Consider the following 20,700-nt stretch of genomic DNA (forward strand, 5'->3'; position numbering starts at 1 on the left):
CATCCTGACAGTCAATATCTTTTTGCATTCACCTACAGAGGAGTCAGAGCAGGCATTCTTTAACCTTAAAGAGAGTCTGACTAAGGCAACTGCTTTGGGAATACCTGATTACCTGATTATGAAAAGCCATTTGAGTTGTATTGTACGGAAGCGGATGGTTGTGCGTCAGGGGTCTTGACACAGAAACATGGTGACGCTAGCAGACCAGTAGCATTCTACAGTGCACAATTGGACACTGTGGCAAAATCACTCCCAACGTGTTTAAGAAGTGTAGCAACAACTGCTCTTCTGGTAAGTAAGAGCGAAGATGTAATAGTAGGACATGATTCAACTGCCTATACACCACATGCAGTATCTGCTCTGTTAAATTCAGCTCAAACTAGACATGTCTCTTCAACAAGGTTCACAAAGTGGGAACTAGCTCTGATGGCACCTGCCATCATCACCATCAAACGGTGCAGTACTTTAAATCCAGCTACATACCTACCATATGTGCCTCAAGATGCACAAAGGGTGGAAGGAGAAGAGTCTCTGGCTGAAGGTGAATTTTGCAGGTATACTGATACACATGATTCTATGGAATATCTGAACCAGACTTTTACTGCAAGACCTGACATACGTGACACACCCTTACCCTTAGAAAATGTAGATTTTACGTTTTAAACAGATGGGAGTTTTCATAGACAGACAGACACAGGAGAACTATGTACCGGTTACGCTGTTGTAGATGATAAGGATGTTATAGAATCTGAACCCCTTGGACCACCTCACTCGGCCCAAGTGGCCGAACTTGTGGCACTAAGAAGAGCGTGTGAGTTGGCAGAGGATAAGTCAGTTAATATATACACTAACTCTAGGTACGCTTTTGGGGTAGTGCAGGATTTTGGGGCCCTTTAGCATCTTAGAAACTTTATGACAGCGTCATGCACACCAGTAGCACATTCACATCACATAAAAGGACTCTTGACAGCGATACAGTTATCTAAGGCAGTAGCCGTCATCAAATGCAAAGCTCAGACATACGAAGAAGACCCAGTATCAGTGGGCAATAGCAGGGCAGATGAAGCTGCCAAGTGGACAGCAGGGTTATCTGTAAATGTATCAACTGACAAAATGATGGTTTTCCAGATGACAAACACACAGAAATAAAATTAATTGAAATGCAAGATTTGTGTTCCCTACAGGAAAAGGCAGTCAGGAAGGCGAAGAGAGAGATGGACAAGGTAGGACCGTGGCTCCTAAAGCATATTACCCAGGCCTGGCTGAGGCAGCACATGGTCTGCCTCATCTGGGTAAAAAAGGTACGTGTAAGCTGGTTGGAGCATATTGGTGTGCACCAGGCTTTTCTTCTCAAGCCGGTAAGCAGGCAATGTCTTGTCTTACTTGTTTGAGGAAAAATGTTGGGAAGACAATACAAACTGAGCCATCCCATATCCCTCCTACAGACGGACCTTTTCAGGTAATAGAAATTGACTTCATCCAATTACCACCTTGCAGGAGTCTCAAATATGTATTTGTTTGTACTGATGTGTTTTCTAATTGGGTAGAGGCATTTCCAGCTGCTACTAATACTTCTGTTTTTCCTGCTAAGAAAATTGTTCAGAAATTTGTATGCAGATATGGTATCCCTAAAATTAAAGAAAGTGATAGGGATACTGGTGATATCTTTCATGTGTAAACTTATGGGAATTGATAGCAGACTTCATACTCCTTACCGACCACAAGCCAGTGGTAAGGTGGAAAGGGTAAATGGTACCTTTAAGAACAAACTGAGTAAGATAATGGCTGAAACTGGATTGGCGTGGCCAGAAGCTTTGCCACTAGTCCTCCATAGCATCAGAACCACTCCCAGACCTCCTCTTAATCTGTTCCCCTTTGAGAGGGCAGACAACCTCATTTGATCATAGTTCCACAGGATGATTTAAATTGCAATAATGAAGTGACTGTGCAATATCTCATAAAAATGAGCAAACAGCTAAAACAACAGCAACAGAAATTCAAAATGCTGTCACCTGGTATACCAGAAACAAACTGTCATGATGTTGAACCTGGGGAATATGTTATGATCCGCAATTTCTTACATTCAGGTTGTGTTCCGTTGGGAAGGCCCGTGCCAAGTGTTGATGACCAGTAGCACATCTCTGAAGGTAGCAGAAAGAGACACTTGGGTCCATTCTACTCACTGCAGGAAAGTCAACAACCCGGAGAAGGTACAAGACAAAGCCGAGACTGACAACACAGATCTGTCACTTGTGAACCTGTTCCGGGAGACCTAAAGACTGCGGCTACTGACACCTGAGCCAAGGACGTTGTACAGACTAATTATCCCAGCAATGGAGTGTCCTTTTTTTGGTACTCTTCTTGTTCCAGGATTTTTCTCATTTTTATTCTTTCTAGGATATTCTATTTTTGTGATGGAGGACAGATGACGGAGAGAGGGTCCGGTAGAGCTACTGATGAAGTGGAGTTGGAGGAAAAGTTGTTAGAACAATCAGTACGGCCTGTTGCCAAACTCAGTGCAGGGGTAATAAAAAGATCTGCTAGCTCTGGAACTTGGAAACAGTGTGAGGGGCTATTGTCTGAGGAATATTGTATCTGTAAGTATTGTGACTTCCTAGTTGAAGAGAAATGCATCCAGCGATGCCAGTCCAACAGTAATCTGAATTTGGGCGGGCATCCCCTAGATGATTATCACTCCCTAGCGGGTAAGGTATTAAACCAAACCAAGTGCTGGGTGTGCTCTCATGTGCCTCAGGGACAACATAATGTAGGACTGGTACCATTCCCATTAAACATCTCTGATGGCCTCGAATTATGGGGAAGGAGGTCCATAGATGGGAGATATAATATCACTAGGTCCCCTAGTCTAAAGCTTCGCCAATACTCCTTAGATCGGTCATTGCTATGTCTGAATTTTTCACATATAAAGAGACTGAAGAATTGGGAAGCTGACCTATCTGATCAGACAATAGCTCGCCACACCGGTACTGATGGGAGACTCTCAAGATCACCAATAACCAGGAATAGTGATGGACATCATAGACGAGGGCATATTAAAAAAACATAGGAGAGTATTCGTTGGGAAACTTTCTCTAGGTTATTGTCAAAATGTTATCCATGCCGAAACTTGTCTTGAACAGATGGAGACAATAGGCATTGGGAGTTATGTCAAAACTTTATGTAATATTATCAATGGTCGTACTGTACCTTATGTCCTCCCAGATGATGTGTATTATGTTTGTGTAAAAAAGGCTTACTCCTAGTTAACTCCGAGCTCCAAAGGTTTATGTTTTCTAGGTAATTTGGTTCCCAAGGTTATGATCATTACACATGATGAAATGATTGATATCGATAGAACTACATCAACTCCATACTTACACACACAGTATGAACATTGTGGAAAAAGAAATACGATTCCTGGTGAAGAAACTGTAGCTACCAAGTTAATAAGTGAAACTACAGGTTTTCAAATAATGGTTGCATTAGACCCCACCAGGATCGCACGGGGAACCTTAAATTTTAAGTATATTCAAGACCTGGCTATAATGATAGAAAATATCATGAAATGTATGATGACCCGTATACGAGTAAGGAGCTACAGGCTTATAAAAAGGAGTTAGTGCAACATAGACTGGTGTTAAATAATCTCACATCTATTACTGGTGGATATTGTGTGGCGTTAGCCACCCAATTTAGTGCCAAATGTTCCACTTACATTATCAATAATACAGAGGACCTCATAGAAGTTATAGACCGGAAAATGGACGAAATCTTACAATTAAAATGGGAGTTTCGGAAGAACCATAATTCTTCTCTGTACGAGATAGGAGAAAAGGTAGCAGGATGGTTTTCATGGTTAAATCCTGCAAAATGGTTCTCAGGTCTAGCAGAGTGGGTATAGGAAATGGTTGCTAGTATAGGTAAGCTCCTTATTCTTATATTTGGTGTCATCTTAGTAATTGGCTTATGTGTCAGATGTGTTCCTACATGAGTTAAAGTGTGGAAAACATTCTACTGAGGTAAATACTGATAATGAGACTGTAATGGTGATGAGAAGTACAGGTATCATGGTTAACGAAGAACTGCATTACAATCCTGTGTTAGAAAGTATAATTAGGTGATAGTGTTGTGCACTATCAAAGGGTGGAACTGTGTTAGTCGAATAATTGGGTGAAGTCGTTTCAATTAATAACCATCAATTTAATTTGACTTTATGTGAAAATATGTGAATAGCACGCTACGGCATGGGAGGGCATATTTAGCTATAACACGTGCGAACACTGCTGCATACACTTACACATTCACTTGAAAAAAGTTCACCTTAATAAAGTTCCAACACACAGTCTTTTATAAACAAATGTAATAGATTTAAGAGTTTAATATAATACTGTTAAAACCACTTTACTGATATTTAAGGTTCAGGATATAGGAAACGTATCATGTTTAGTGTCATTTTAATCCACTTTTCACCATCAGACATCCGCTACTATCGGCTAAGTAATCGCGCCTTGCGTACGCAAGTTATGGATGATAAAGAATAAATGGTCAAAATGATACTGTGTTTCTAATGCTAATAGACCAGTTTGAAACAGCTTTTTGGAGGGAAAACATGTAGGCAGTTGTTGGAGAGCTGACTCCCATCCTTGGAGGGCATTGTTTGCACCGAGCTATGACCTGCATTATACTGGACTGTCCTGAATCCTGAACCTATGGAAACATACCAAGACATCACTACTGTTTTTTTATGTACCACAAATTGTATATAAACCAGGCACTGAGACCATCATACAGTCTACTTGACCACAGCCTTCAGGCTTGAATAACTGTATGCTGGATCCAGAGCGCTTGCGTATGTATTGACTGTACATATTCTATTGAATTGTTATTTGTTACATCTTGCTATTAAATCTCTTTGTGCGTTGGAACCACACAAATCGCAATGAACAATTTTCATTGATAGCGACTAGATGAACATAACACCTCCATGAAATTGGCCCATTTTCCATTATGCAAATCATTAATCCGTTAACCTTTAGACTTAAATTACCATCTCCCCCTCAACATCCAAAATGTGTGTCACATTTCTCTACTAAAACCACTTGTCCTAAATAAGTTCTATAAAGAACCTTCACCTCCACCTGCAGTTGAAACTCAATTTGGTGAGAATTCGAGATCAAGCAATTACTAGATTCTAGGATGTATAAAGTCAGGCACGCTCCCTGTCTTCTGGATTTAGGAGAACATTTCCAGAGAAAGTTTTCTTCAATAAGGAGGGTTCCACTAAAAGTGGGGTACTGTCAGCTGCTATCTCTGCTTTGCCCTTCACTCGCGGGAACGGACGTCTTCTTCTTCTTCCATAGCCCAGCAATGGGATGCGCATTCCGGCTGTGTCTTTGACATCTTCAACTGCTCAGCAACTGGAAGCATCTTCTACCTGGCTAAGAACACGAGGGACACGTCCTATGCAGCCAACACCATACCTCCTTCCAGAGGTCCCTGGTGAACATCGGGGACGTGTTAGACTCTGCATCACAGTTCAGTTGTAACAATTATAGCAAGTACATCCTTTCTTGGTGAAAAGTGTGACAATACCTTTCAACATGACCTATTTATAAAAGTACACAATTGTCTTAATTTACTATTCCTACTGACGACACAATTGCAGTTATATGTTCTCCGAAATTTCAGACTTAAATACGTTCTTCAATTGTCCAAAGAGAAAAGAAAGTCTAGTGAGCACTGGAAGATGGATTTCACTCTACCAGGAAGGCCAATCATTGTGAATATTCTCTACTGCCAATTTTAGAAATATATGCTAATGAAATAGTTGTCAACTATGTCAAATTTCCGAGGAGAGTAACAGGTTTTAACAATCTGTGGCATATTCAATTGGCCGCGCTACTGTTAAAAGTAACGTGGCCTGCGCATTATTACCATTATTACGGTAGTTCTAACGCCGGCTTTTTGCTTGCAGCTCCCGGGTTAAAACTACCGCAATCACAGTAATAGGTTTAACCCGTCGGTACTTCTGGGGGAATTGAATTCTTCCCCTATGACTCTGGAAAATTGTATCCTGTTATCGTTGGAAATTTCTCTGCTCTGTTTCTATTTTCTATACTTTAAATATTTATATATTTATTGTACTAGAGTATTTTAGATGAAACCAAAATACTTTTATAATCAAATTCAGTAAACATGTCAACACAGGAATTTTAGTTCACCAATGTCAAACTTGGCTACTTTTCTTAGCTCCCATCCAGGAGATGCCATGGAGTGGTATGAAAAGGTTTATACATCTTTATTACACCATTTCTATCATTAAGTGGGTGAGGAAAGGCTTTTGAGGACACTGATTTTCCCAACTCTCTTAAGGCTAGATTTACTAAGCTGCGGGTTTGAAAAAGTGGGGATGTTGCCTATAGCAACCAATCAGATTCTAGCTTTCATTTATTTAGTACCTTCTACAAAATGACAGCTAGAATCTGATTGGTTGCTATAGGCAACATCCCCACTTTTTCAAACCCGCAGCTTAGTAAATTTAGCCCTTAATGTTAATGTTCACTGAAGTCGATGAGACGTGAAGAAGTGATTTTGGTCATAACAGCAAGGCCTTCACTATGCAGGAAGGTAAGCACTCTTGTCGGAAAATTTTGGATGTGCTTAGGTTTAGTGGGAGTAATGTATGTGTGCACTAACAACATGTCAGGTTAGCTCATGAATGATTTAGTGAGATCCTGCTGTTTCAATGAGCATTGACCAGGGGCGGACCTAGACATCTGCCCTCCCCGGGGCGATTTTAGGGGGGGCGATTTAGGGCCCGCCCCCTTTCTGTGTTCTAAGGCTGCCGGCGGCTGCACAGCATGTGTAGGTCCGTTCAGCAGTGACAGTGTGCTGTCCCGCTGCTCTGATTGTGTTTAAAACACAATCAGAGCAGCTGGGCAGCACACTGTCACTGCTGAACGGACCTGCACAGTGTGCAGCTGTCGGCAGCAAGCCCCTGGGGGGGGGGGGGGAGATCGCCCCCCGCCCCTGGATCCGCCACTGGTATTGACTAAAACTTCCCTGGACCGCGGAGTCTAACAAAATGGAAGGTGTTCACCAGGGATTCCCGCAAAGGAATATGGGCCTCTACGGCTTCCACCTTGCAGTTCGCGGCCCTCCAGGAAAGCTCTCACTGTGGCAGCTAGAGAACAGGTTACATAGCAGAATAGTGATCCAATTCGGACATCAAATGGTGGTAACGAAGATTACCATTTATTATGAAACATTAATACAAGAGTTCAATGAAGACTTGAGTAATTTGCAAATGATGATCATGAAGACATGCAAGAGTAGTAACTGTCAGCAACATCCATTAATACAGGCTGCACATGCAATAATCAGTCTCCACTAATAATAGAATTGAGGCACAGGAATCAGCAAAGTCCAGACATACTCAGCCCTGATAAAACACAGCTTGTCACGAATTGGGGAACCAGTTAACAATAGTCAGTAGTGCAGACAAAATAGGTGTAGGAGTTGATCATGGCATTTACCACCGGCAGTGGAATAGGTAGACAGAGATCAATAAAGTGCAGCCATACAACAACGATGAACACACAGTAGCGATGAATAGCAGCTTACTACGAATTGTGGAACTAGTAAGAGTAGTCAGCAATGCGGGCCGAGTAGGTAACAGGTGTAGATCATAGTGTTCATTACGAACAGTGGAACAGGTATGCAGGGATCGAGAAAGTCCAACAAACAGCAGCGATGAACACACAAAAGCGATGAACAGCAGCTTACCACGGATTGTGGAACAGGTAACAATAATCAGCAATGCAGGCCGAGTAGGTAACAAGTGTAGACCATAGCATTTACCACGAGCAGTGGAACGGGTAACAATAATCAGTAATGCAGGCCGAGCAAGTAACAGGTTCCACAGGTATGCATCCCAGCAGAGGCATCAGAATTACAGGTATGACTGGAAGAACCAACAATGCAAGAATGAAAGGAAAGACCTTATAAAGGGAGACTGATCAATGGCAAAACTTGACCAGCACACAGGTGCAACAAACACAGGTGCAGACCATGACTAATAGTCTGCACTAAGAACAGAAATTAAAGTGGCAGTCAGTGTTTAGAGGCTCGGGTAGAAGTACCAGGAGAGCGGAGTGTGACACAACACTATGTCCTCCACCTAGTCAGACTAGAAAAAAAGTTGATACTTAGCTGTTCATTGCAGTGTAGTACTGTGTGTGGTCTTTTGATGTCTTGAAGACGGATTTCTGTGGGTGACACAGAGCTGGAGCTTTGGGTCCATATAGTTGTTGTAGAGTGGAGCTGCATAAATGATGAGTCACAAGAAAGGTGGTAATTTGGAGGGCTGTTGAAAATTGTATTATTTTTGAGTGCAGTGCAAATATGCTTTATAGGATTAGTGTAGTATGGACAAGGAATTGGAGAAGGAAGGATAGGGGAACATAAATAGGGAGAGTTAAAGTACAAATTGAGTGGAGAGTTGGGTAAAAAAGGTAGGGATCTATTTAACAAGTGGTTAAGAGACAAAATGCCTTTGTAAATGCAGGCAAAATACTCTTTCACCGCTTTTCCTTATTTAACAAAAGGTGAGCTCAGGGAGGACAGAAACCACCCGTGGAGCAGAACTGACGAAATCATAGATTTATCTGGCATTAAACTAATTACCAGTACTTACCGTTGTCCCCTTAGACCTCTATGGAGACAGCAGCATTAGGAAATGTATTAATCTGTGACAAAGTAATACCACTTCAGTATGGCATTACTGGTCTTTTTCATTGGGATCCAGCTGAAGCCTGTCCAGCTTAGCTGGATCCCTTCTGGGTGCAAGTACTATGTGCATAGTACTTTCTCCATTAGCTGGCATTGCTATCCTGACGGTGATCAGAAAAACGTCTTCTTGGAGGAGGGGGGGGGGGGACTTAGCATGGGCCCACAGAGCAGCCCCAGCATAGTAAATTGAAGCATTACTGCATTATCTATTCCTGCAATTTGAAGGGTACCACTGTTGAATAATAAATAGACCCCCATAGAGCTGACAAAAGAATGGGAGAGTTGTGTGGGAGATAAAATATGGAAAAGAGTATAGTGTGGATTAAGTATAGTGAAATGCAGGATAAAAGACAAAATAAGTAGCTAAACCGGAATAGAAGTACCAATGGGAATGAAAAGAGGATATAACAAAAATAGGTAAGAATAGTGAAAGAATTTAAATAAAAGTGAAATGGACGTATGTGGGTCAGGATTTTGATATAGCATATATATAAGTAAATGATGGCTGGGATTAAATGACTACATTAGACTCATATCATTCTGAATGGACAGAAAATAGGGTGCAATGGGGGTGGCTTAAATATGAATATAGAGAAATGGTGTTATAAATGATAAATAATAAATATATAGTAATAGATTGTAGGCAATAAGGTAGGCTGGAGGGTATAGCAAATGAGTAGAACTGTGAGAAAATTGTAAAATGGGAAAGAATATGAGTAAATGGAAAACGTGGTAATTTGAGACAATATGTGGGGAAGGGGGGTGCAAGCCAGGATGGGGTTAAAGATGATGGTTATGTGGTGGTGGGTGGTAAAAGGAATGGAGAAGCTTGTGGAAGTGGGGGTAGTTGTGTAGGATAAGTGAAGGAATGAGAAGGGTAACCAATATAATTAAAATTAGTAAGCAGCAGATAATGGCTTAACTGATATTGGGAAAATAGTAGTCCAAATAAACATAAAACACAAAAGAAATAAACTATAAACAATAAAGAAGTAAACAAAATCAATATAGCTTAAACACTGTGAGGAATCTTTCGCCCTAGTGAAAGATTCCAGCTACTGGCTTGTAGCTTCCTCACTGGCTTCTCTTTCAAGAATGAAGAATGTGGGAGAATTGTTTCTTCTTTCCGAAATGCAGCTATTGGCCCACCTAGACAGTACCACCCATGATGTGCCAAGATGCACCTGTGCATCAGCAAAATGTCCCTGGAAATGATTTTAAAATGTTGGCAACAACACGATGACCATTTTCTGCTAACACATTATTTACTTAATCCTAACACGTAAAAGCAGCAGCAACTAAGAATGGAGGTTAAGGTTTTCTATGCTTGCAAGCAGGACCCTTTTACCTCCTTCTTCTCTATTTTTTAATATCAAGGGGTATATTTACTAAACTGTGGGTTTGAAAAAGTGAAGATGTTGCTTATGGCAACCAATCAGATTCTAGCTTTCATTTAATTAGTGCATTCTAGAAAATGACAGCTAGAATTTGATTGGTTGCTATAGCCAACATCTCCACTTTTTCAAACCCCCAGTTTAGTAAATATACCCCCAAGTTTAGTTTTATTATTTTGTATGTTGCCATCTGTAAAGATCTGAGGAGTATATAAGTAAATGCCTATAAATAAAAAAGGGTTAATAACCATATGTAGACCCAAAAAACAGGTGGTGTGTTATGTATAAATTTAATAATTAATAATGTATTGTTTTTTTAAATGACGATTATCTTTGCTCATAGCCAAAAATGTTACTTACTTTATAATGTCAGTTTGTATCTATGCTCCCCACAAGCAATGATATGCACTTGCTCTTGCTGCGTGCTAATCATTGGTTACAGACAGTTGTTCAGGATTACATTTTCAAACAAGAGGCCTAGCTGTCTGTATCATATCTCTGAGCTACCTCTAGGTGGCTAAATCCATGAGAATGAAACAGAAATCTCGGCGCACAGATTAGTGTATTGAAGTCATGTTTATTCATTTTAGAAAGGCATTACAGCATAAGACAAGTTTGACTAAACCATTACCTCAACAACACTGGTGTGCCTGGTGTGCCTGGTGTGCCTCTGGTTTACATGATTCAGAAGCTTCTGCCACATATGAAGTCCTATTTAAATGCTTCCCTAAGGTGGTCTGTGTCTCTCCTTCTATATGGCCCATGCAGTTGGTTATATGCACAGTGACAGGTACCTGGGATTGGACAACATAGTTAACTAATGAAAGTAGAGATTAGGAGGTATGAGCGCAGCCTCCCCCACTTATCACTGCTGTGGGGCAGGTTGGGGACACGAAGGGAGCTCAGGCCGCGCCCGGGACGCCATTTTGATATTGTCTACAGTCTGGTTTAACCACGTCCTGACAGCCAGATGTTTCGGGGAGATTGTCTCACACACAAGGCACATTTCCTGAGACGTGTGCCGGGTCCGGGTCTTGTGGAAGGCAGGTGACCTGTCCACTTTTGTGAGGTCCTGAATGTGGGAGAGTCTGGGGAGACCTAAGATGGAGAAGGTGAGGGCAGGGCTGCCTGTATGTGACAGGGGCAGTGTCATGACGTGTGGGTGGAGGACGGAGGCAAACGGGCAGCTGTAGGCTAAGGTGTGCGCACACAGTCCTGTGTCTTCCATTACCTTAGTACTGCACTTTTCAACGTAACTGTATCAACAGTCATGCTCCCTGGCCACCATATTCCCACATTATGTATATATTACCTGTGACCATAAAATCACAGCACGGTCTGCCAATAAGGGCTAAGTACATGGCATGTCACACCGGCTATAACTCGGCACCTCAGTACAGCGCCCCCTTATGTCACCGCACAGTACACGCAGGTCCCCTGTGTGCTCACTCTCTGCCCCCACTACCTATGACATACTTCTCTATAGATCACTTCCAACCATCTCCCTGTAATTATGTCTGTATAGCTGCCAATCATACTGGTCACCTCCAGCTATGTCTTCCTAGGACTGCTCCATAGCTCTGCCATAGAGTTACCCTAGCGCTATAGGTAGTCGTGTTATTGCACTGCCCCCACAGCCTGCCTTGCAGACTTCTCCCTCCCCCAACGCACTGTCTTGCAGACATACCCTAGTCCTATATGAATTACCCTTCAGACAGACTTCACGGTTCTCCCCAACTACCCCAGCACCCTCCCCTCCCCCACGCAGGCTCCGCACGCCTCCTGTAGTATTGTGAGAAGCAGCACTCCCCGCTGCGTGCTGTGCGGCTGGGGGAGGTAGTGCAGACTGCCGCGGGCTCCGGGCCTAGCGCTGTGTGATGAGGGGCAGGCGCACGGTAAGGCCGGGGCAAACAACTTCATCCTCCATTTGCATGTTTGTGCATCACTTGTATCCCAAGCGCTGCACCGGGGGAGGAAGAGCCATGTCGGCTTTTTTCCCCCTGATACACGAGAAGAGGTGCTGCACACTCGGGTGAGATGGAGCCGCTTCGTACAAGATCTTTCCTCCATGCTCTCCGTCTCTGACCTCCACGTTACGGCTGCAATTCTGCAAAAAGGGATTTCTGTTTATGCCGAGTTGAAAAGGGGTTTAGTTCGCGGTTACACTTTATTGCATGCATGATAACATGGGCTGCATGTGCATGTTTACATAATACAGGCTATTGCTATGCTTTGTGGACATGGGGTGTGCAATCAGGGACAAAGCCGGTACACTGGATTAACCTCTTTGCTGCTGGACTAGAATGCAATCTTTGGTAGTGGTGGAGACAAACTCCTACTTCTGCAGTGGGTTTGTATTTCATATCCTGACCTATGTTCACATGGTATGATTGGGGGTGGGGTCCCAGACCTTTTTAATTTAATCTATCCTGTATATCGTGCTCCCCCCCTCCTTCTCAGTATTCACTCCACGGCCGGGGAGGGACTGAGCCTCTGTGTGCACACCGGCAAAGCCAGACGTTTGCCTGCTAATGTAGGCCGCTGCTTGTGGCTGCCATTTTGGTCAGAGGACATGATTTCACTTTGTACGTATTGTTGTTTATTTAAGTCTGACTTTGTATGTCTCATGGGATTTGTCAATATTTAGATTTTGCATATATATGTATACATTCTCTTTCATCTTAATCATGTATAACAGCACTACAGCAACTCTACTATTCTTTCACATTATTCAACTGTCTTATAAAATGTGAAATTTGTATCTTTATCTTAATATTTTTTTTTTATTTTTTTTTTAAGGTTAATGCCTGCACAGGATGGATGAAACCTGTGATCTAGGCAGGCTCAGCAGTGCTCCAAGCTACTTAAGCTCATTGGCTCCAAATGCCCAGTACAAAAGGTGTGTGGGTGATAGAAGCATTTTAGAGCCTCTTAATGGGTGCAGTGTTCCATTGACTTCAGCATTGCAGAGTAACACACCAGGTTATGGGCAGGATTCCTCTAACCATTACATTCCTCTACGAAGGCTCCAAGACATTGCCTCCATGATGAATATGGATGGTATGAATGGATCACGTGATATGGAAAGACATGTGTCCGAACCAAGTTCTCAATCTTACTTTTATAATCAAAGCTCACCAACAATTCATCCCACAGCCCCTGATTCTGCACATCGTTATTCACCAGACATCCCTTTAAAGCTATCTAAACCTTTGAAGAATGGAATGCATCATTTTGATTCATTCTGTCACATGGAACCAGAGTATAGTATGCAGCATCTTAATTATGATCTAGATGGATCTGGTTTTGGCATGGATTTGCCTGTTTATGGACAACCGCCCTCAGTGGTGGAAAGTATTGGTGAAACTGCATCTAAAATAAACACCCCTCCGGACTTTGGTACAGAATTGGAGGATTTGGTTCCATTAGATTGGGTTGATGATGGTGAGAATCCAATGGAAAGCAAGAATCTAGAAAGGAAAACATCTTTTTTAGCAATGATTCAATATCCAGAAATGTCAAATGGGGCCCACACTAGTACAATTACAGACAATATTTTAGATGGGGATCTGGATCTTACTGCTCCTTCACATGTAGATGATGGTAGGCTAAGTGGGCAAGGGCCGCTTACCATGATGTGCACAGAAGAGGACTCGATGTCCCTGGACGAAGAGCTAGAAGACCGTGAATTTTCTCCTGGGTCTTCAGAATTACAAGATGTAAGCAAAACCATGGTTTTTAGGAGTGTTTTCCAGTTTGTTACTGGGTAAGAAATTACCCAGTTGCTAAAGAATATGCACAGCTTGTCAAATATTGCTTAAAAGAAATCTATTTTGTTTCAGAATTCACTTGTAGTCCAATTGGAACTTATCATCTAATGGCGCAAAAATAATGTCCAGCTTGATGTTTTGTTTGTATCCATTGGAGATTGTTTGTTGTGTTTATGTCAGCCTGCAGCATAAAAGGTTCTCGTGTGTTTATAGCATCAGGGTATTTTTCACTACTATATGGCTGTCACTTAACCATGCTACGTCTGTTGGAATGCGTTTAATGGAAATTAGATGCGTTTCTACAGTGAACACAGAGCCATGTACTCATTTCAGCCTTTTCTAATATTTGGTTTGTAGGTATATTTTGTGATCAGAGCTTTAGTGTACAATATGGTCTCTGACATGACATAAAGCACACTTATTTTATGTTTTAATGACCTGTTGAGCATTTCGCTGCATTTACTGCATGGTAGACACAGTCTTCAAGAGCTGCCAACAGTTCATGATAGCTGAGTTTAGGCACCTCTGATATAGATCATTGATCTCTATGGAAAATGCTTCTTCCTACATACAAACTGAAGCACATAACACAAAAAGAGTGCATGCTGCATTCCAGGAGCATCAGTGAGAGACATGCGTTTACTAGAGAGAACTACGATAAGTGTTTTAGCTGTATCTACCATTCAGCGGTGGCAACTCATTTTAAAGCAAGAAAAATGCTATTGTTTCTTCAAGTGTGCGTTAATTACCAGTGACTAGCCAGTAAGATTCAAAATACATCGGATAGTGTTGTTTTTTTTTTTTTTTTTTTTTACTGTTTAACAGGTCATGAAAAGTACGGCCATAACTATTGTGTGCATTTAATTGGTAAATGTAAGTTTACTTAGGGCTCATGATATGGTTTGTTTCATATTTGCGTTTTGTACTTGTTGCTTTGCTCTGGTTTTGGTGGCCTATGCCTGCGCTTAAATGCTGATAAAATAGGGATAACTCGTTTCTAAGATAAATTAAGTATATTCACTGTATTTGTAGCCAAATCTACAATGAGTTTTGCTACTATTTTATTTTTTAAGGGATCAGCGATTCCTGGTTTTTTTTTATCACCTTCGAGCTGCTATCGTGGGTATGTAGCATCACTATTATGCAAGATGAGATTTATTGGTTAAGCCAGTGGATCCCAAACTTTCTCAGTTCGAAGCACCCTTAGGGTCTCCATAAATTTTTCAAGGCACTTCTAAGCCAAAATAATTACCATGTAGTCCCCCGCCTTGCTTACCACCGGCCCTGCCGTGGCACCCATAAGAGATCGCTGCGGCACACAGTTTGGGAACCAGTGGGTTAAGCCCAACAACGAACTGAATTTTAGACTTAAGACTAAAACTCAATTTTATTATCTTGGTCATGTCGGTGTTCTTGGTTTGCCAGACTTAACTAAATGTACATGTGGAGATGTTTTGTACAAGCAATTGTATGGCGAATTAACAAGTGGAATATTTATCTCGTTGCTTTATAGATGAGTCTCTTAATTGCAGTTTGGTTAAAATGGTTTTTAGCTTAAATGGAGGTCTGTGGTACTTGGTGAGATTCTTAATATATTTATCTCATTTAATATGTTATCTGCCATGTGTATAGATATAAAATCAGTTGTGTATAATTCACTGTTCTGAAATATATACTACATTCTTTTAAAAACAAAAATATTATGTAATCCTATTAAAACAAATCCTAACAAGCACAATAGGTTTTTTATACAGGCCCTAAATAATTGACTATTGAGCTCTATTAAAATTAGTGTTGTTACAATATCTTCATTTGAGAGGTCTTTCAGGGCTGCGGATGCACAGCTAACGGTTATTTCCTATTTTAATGTAAGCATCTATACAACACCACCCTATCCTTTTGGATTCACTTCAGAAAGGAAACCCTGTAAGTAATTTTCAGCTGGTAGTTTTCTACTGAGTTTTTGTGGTCACACGGGCACTGTCCTGTGCCCAGCGAATCACTGCACCAGGAACTGAGTTTCTCTTCTCCTTAAGGTTGCACATTGGTTACTGTCAAACTACCTCAAATATGCTGTCTGTAGGAGAGGATATACTCCAGATACCCACTTGGTACTCAAGGACAGTTTTTAAATGCGTTTACTTGCATTTTTAACGTTTGTTTCTGGTGTTATGTACCCATCGTCATTTTTATATTTTGTGGTAGTGTTTTTCAAAATGCTGCTTGTCAATTTACGTGTCTTTTGTAATGTTTAAATGCATTAGCCCAGCGGATCCCAAACTTTCTCACTTCGAGGCACCCCTAGGGTCTCAAAAAAATTTTCAAGGCACCCCTAAGCCAAAATAATTACAAAGTAGTCCCCCGCCTTGTTTACCACCGGCCCTGGCCGCGGCACCCCTGTGAGATCGCTGTGGCACCCCAGGGAGCCATGGCATGCAGTTTGGGAACCACTGCATTAGCCTAATGTGCTAGTAAAATGTATACTGAATGCATTTCATATGTAGTTGTACTACAGTTAAAAAACACATGTAAAGTGTCATTGGACTGTGACCTTAGGCAGCGAAAAAGTGATCCATGGTAATGCACACAATAATCTAACTTCAGCTTTTATCAGCTGGTGAAAAACTCTTGTGTGACACTAGCCTTAGAAATTATCTGAGTGAATGGCAGGGTTTCGTCTGAATAGAGCAGCTCAGCCATCACTGTACTACCATAAAAATGCATTTACTTCAGTGAGTTTGCTATAGATTGCCCACAGTCTAAGAGCTTTTAAATTTGATTGAAAAAAGGAACCCTTATCTGTTCTTTGTCTATAGTAAGTCTTCCTAGTATGCATCTTAAACGATTTTCCTCCTTCCCAACCTTACAGAAACTATATTGGTGTGGGTCCATCTACTGAGACTACAGTTGTTTTTGTATCTGAAAGCACCTTTTTCCAATGTACTGGTTGAAATGAAAGTCTGGTCCTCATTCAATGGTTGTATCACTTCAGGAGCTGCCTGCTTGAGCCAGTCCACTGGATCCAGCAGCTTTCAAACGCACATCTCTCCTGCAGACTTGGTTGTTTTTTTTGTTTTCTTTTGTGTGGCATAGCTGGATTGTGAATTCGGCAGTCATCCCAGGTCCGGATCCGCATGGATTGTATTTTGGGGATGGGGATAACACAAAAAGTTAACTCCTGAACACTGAAATCGCAGTATGTGAACTATGTAGTACAACGTAGATGGGAGGTAATTGCTTGGTTGACTTAAGTTTTTAAGGCATAGTTTATACACTATTTTTTTTTTTTTATTATATTTTTTATTTTAATGATTTGTTTTATATTGACCAAGTTTTACACAAATATTTAAAATATATAATGTTTAATTGTTAAAAATTATGGCTGCTGATCTTGCTTTTTCCTGAATTTTAATTGCTTAATACATGTCTGGGTGATATTTAGAAATGACAGCTAAATTTTAAATGTTCCCAGCTTGTGAGTCCACATATCTATAGCATTTGTTTTATGTTAAAGACTAAGGGGTATATTTACTAAACTGCATGTATGAAAAAGTGGAGATGTTGCCTATAGCAACCAATCATATTCTAGTTATTTATTTAGTACATTCTAGAAAATGACAGCTAGAATCTGGTTGCTATAGGCAACATCTCCACTTTTTTAAACCCACAGTTTAGTAAATATACCCTCTGGTAGCCAATCACAAGATCTGAATTAGCACCCTTCTATGCTCTAACAGCTTTTTATGAAGTACAGATCACGCAGCATGCTGGACAGATCTAGTCAACTCTAATTACGTCTATTATTCTAGTACACTGTTAGGCTTACTAATATGTCTTCATATATATGTTAGTGTCACAGTGGCTTTGCATTCTCTATAAAGTGTTTTATAAAGAAACAAAAAACAGGTCTTTTCTCAGAGAGAATTGTAATTATGTACTATTTTGAGATTTTGTGATGTGTAGTTAAGAAATCCAAGACTGTGAAGTATACTATACACACACTTTAACGCACAACAAAGTATATAAAATGTAATATTAATAGACACATTGTCCTGTATTAAATAGCAGGTACTAGTCCCATTTTGGCATACACAACAGGCTCCTCTCTGAGTCAAAGCTCTATAGAATAGTTTATTCTCTGTCAGAAACACCAGATTCTGTGAATATGCACATTGTTGTCACACTAATATGGTAACACTATCTGTTGTTTATGATATAGGCCTCATCATAATTTCAGTCTTTCTTTCTCATATTACACAATGCTGTACAGAGAATGTAATAATTCACATCAGTCCCTGTCCCATTGGAGTTTAGATTTTAAATTCCCTATCGTAACACACACACTAGGGTCTATTTTGTCAAAAGCCAATTAACCCACCAGTATATTTTTGGGTTGTGGGAGCAAACCCACAATAAACACGAGAACATACCAACTCTTTGATTGGAATGAAATCCGAGACCCTAGCCATGTGAGGCTTAATTTTAATGGAGTTCTTTCAAATGTAAAAATCTAAGATAAACCCTTGGAACCAGGATAATCTTACCATTCACCTCTACCAACCCTTTGTTTTCCATTGATCTGAACGTGCTCATCATTACTCTCTTGCTCTCAGGCCTTATGCATAAAGTTTTAGATGTTTATACTTGGGGTTAGTGAAGATTGGAAAGTAATGGCGGAAACAAGACTTGGGAGCAAGGACAGGTGATGGCTAGGTAAAACATGCACTGAGGGATGTGCAGATGTGAATATAGCCAATCGGAGATAAAGAGGAACCACAACAGCAGGCAAGGTTCAGACAGAGGTCAGGTCCGGCTGCTGACAATGGCCATCAAGATCCAGGCAGATGTCATGGTGCTTGCAGTGGCAATCAGGGCAGGAGGCGGTCCAATACCATAGGTCCAGTATCCAAGCAGGGGTGACTGGAACACAGGAGCTAACAGACAGGAAAGACTGCACCCATAATGGGCAGTGAATGAAAAAATTGATTGCACAAAGTAGGTGTAGGCAACTAATCAAAATGTCCCCAGACAAGATGTTGCTGTTGAGCCATCAATTGAGCTGTCCACCAAGCACCTTGGAAGGGTCTCCTGAGGCAAAGCTGCTGGCAGGGAGAAGAATGCTGTGTGGCGCATCCGTTCTCAACCCAATATGTATATTATGTCATTTATTGTGGTGGTAGGGGGGTGGCTATGCAAAAATAAAAATGTACTTGCACTCCACACTTCTTCCCACAGCATCATGGCTCCTCTTCATGGCTGTGCCTCTGCCCTAGCTGACAGACACTATGGTTACACCTTACGTGATGGATTTGGGGATACGAGTGTAGTCTGTAAAGATAGATAAGGATGTAGTTCCTGGTTTTCAGAGTTGGGGTTTGAAATGTATTATGGTGAGTCAAGAAATGAGCGATACTAGAGTTAAGCGTTTTTAATTCACAAAAGCGTAAATTGTGCTGGGAGGTAGTGGGCAGGAATTGTGCTAAATGGAGAAAGGTGTTTTACAGAGTGACAAATTGGAAAATATGAGCTAAACTGAAGTCTAGCAATAATGTCAGTGGTGAAAAGTGGATTCATTAAAATTCATGAAATGGATTTATCGTAAGTGAGTTACCGGTATAAATAGAGTAACTCAATGGATGAATCAGTGATCTAGTAGCTCTGATTTACTGTCTTATCTATAATGTAAATTAGTAATTCAATATATAGATGGATAAATAAATTAGTAATTCAGCAAATTTTAAACCTTTTTGGAATGTGAGTAGGTCTAAAATGCTTTTCACCATGATGTGTGGCTTCCTTAGTTCTGTTTCCAGAATGCATGGTTACAAAACACAAATCAAACTCGCCTGTGGCATGTCCTGGGATTCTGTGCACGCTGACTTTCAACTGCTCTAGTTGCTGCTAACATAATGACAGACGATGCCATGAAACAAAGGGTATGATGACCCTGCCCAAAAGAGCTGTGGGTAACACTTCATACATAAGATATATGTATGGAGGTCGCGGAGATCACTTGTATATGGATAGTACTGTTTTAGTTCTATTTTAAAGTGCACGTAAATGCCTTTATTCACATAAATCAAAAGTTGTGTAGTATTTACATGCCTGTAGTGACTGATGTAGTCAGACTTCGTAGAATCTATCCATCATATTGTCTACTCTATAATGAGAGCAGACCTATTTTAAGGAGCTTTTTTTTACAAGCAGAACTTCATCTTTTATGTCTTGTGCTGGGTAGGGTATGTTTGACCTATTGCCACAAGTCTGACAGTATACCTACATAAAAATTCCGATAACTATATGGGTGACAAGACCGACCTTGAAACAGACAGACAACATTGCTGACAGTGTTCACATCAATTCCGAAGACAGAAAATCGCGACCGTGGATATTGACGTCACTTAAAATTTAGACTGTAACATTGATGGTTTTAAAGCGGCAATGCCAGGTCCCGCCACCTGTATCATGTAATCTAAGGATTATGTGGCAGAAGTGATGGCAGAATGCACTTGTTTCATAGGAAAGCTGTAAAATAGGTCTAGGGTTCCTGTTAAAGTACACCCACCAGCGCCTCACGAATGACTGCTAGCACTCCTGGGGGTATATTTACTAAACTGCGGGTTTGAAAAAGTGGAGATGTTGCCTATAGCAACCAATCAGATTCTAGCTGTCATTTTGTAGAGTGCACTAAATGAATGATAGCTAGAATCTGATTGGTTGCTATAGGCAACATATCCACTTTTTCA

General features: G+C 41.0%; 1 protein-coding gene and 1 long non-coding RNA gene across 5 annotated transcripts in view; one reads left to right on the top strand and one right to left on the bottom strand.

Annotated features, from left to right (window-relative positions):
* The window catches only part of LOC142150055 (uncharacterized), a 66,769-nt gene extending 58,353 nt beyond the window's left edge, over nucleotides 1-8,416 (bottom strand). For both annotated transcript variants that reach the window (XR_012690992.1, XR_012690991.1), the window contains exon 1: nucleotides 8,213-8,416. This is a non-coding gene — a long non-coding RNA (uncharacterized LOC142150055). The remainder of the gene's footprint in view (nucleotides 1-8,212) is intronic.
* A 2,674-nt stretch (nucleotides 8,417-11,090) lies between these two features.
* Nucleotides 11,091-20,700, top strand: part of NSD1 (nuclear receptor binding SET domain protein 1) — a 78,818-nt gene continuing 69,208 nt past the window's right edge. The window contains exons 1-2 of one of the 3 annotated variants that reach the window (XM_075209159.1): nucleotides 11,091-11,296; nucleotides 12,984-13,903. In XM_075209159.1, the coding sequence (XP_075065260.1) occupies nucleotides 13,001-13,903 (903 nt within the window). In that variant the 5' untranslated portion in view covers nucleotides 11,091-11,296; nucleotides 12,984-13,000. Of the gene's footprint in view, nucleotides 11,297-11,932; nucleotides 12,080-12,665; nucleotides 12,770-12,983; nucleotides 13,904-20,700 lie in introns of those variants that run through there. The other 2 variants (XM_075209158.1, XM_075209157.1) reach the window with 2 other exon arrangements.

Source organism: Mixophyes fleayi, chromosome 4, assembly GCF_038048845.1.
Source record: "Mixophyes fleayi isolate aMixFle1 chromosome 4, aMixFle1.hap1, whole genome shotgun sequence".
Classification (NCBI taxonomy): domain Eukaryota; kingdom Metazoa; phylum Chordata; class Amphibia; order Anura; family Limnodynastidae; genus Mixophyes; species Mixophyes fleayi.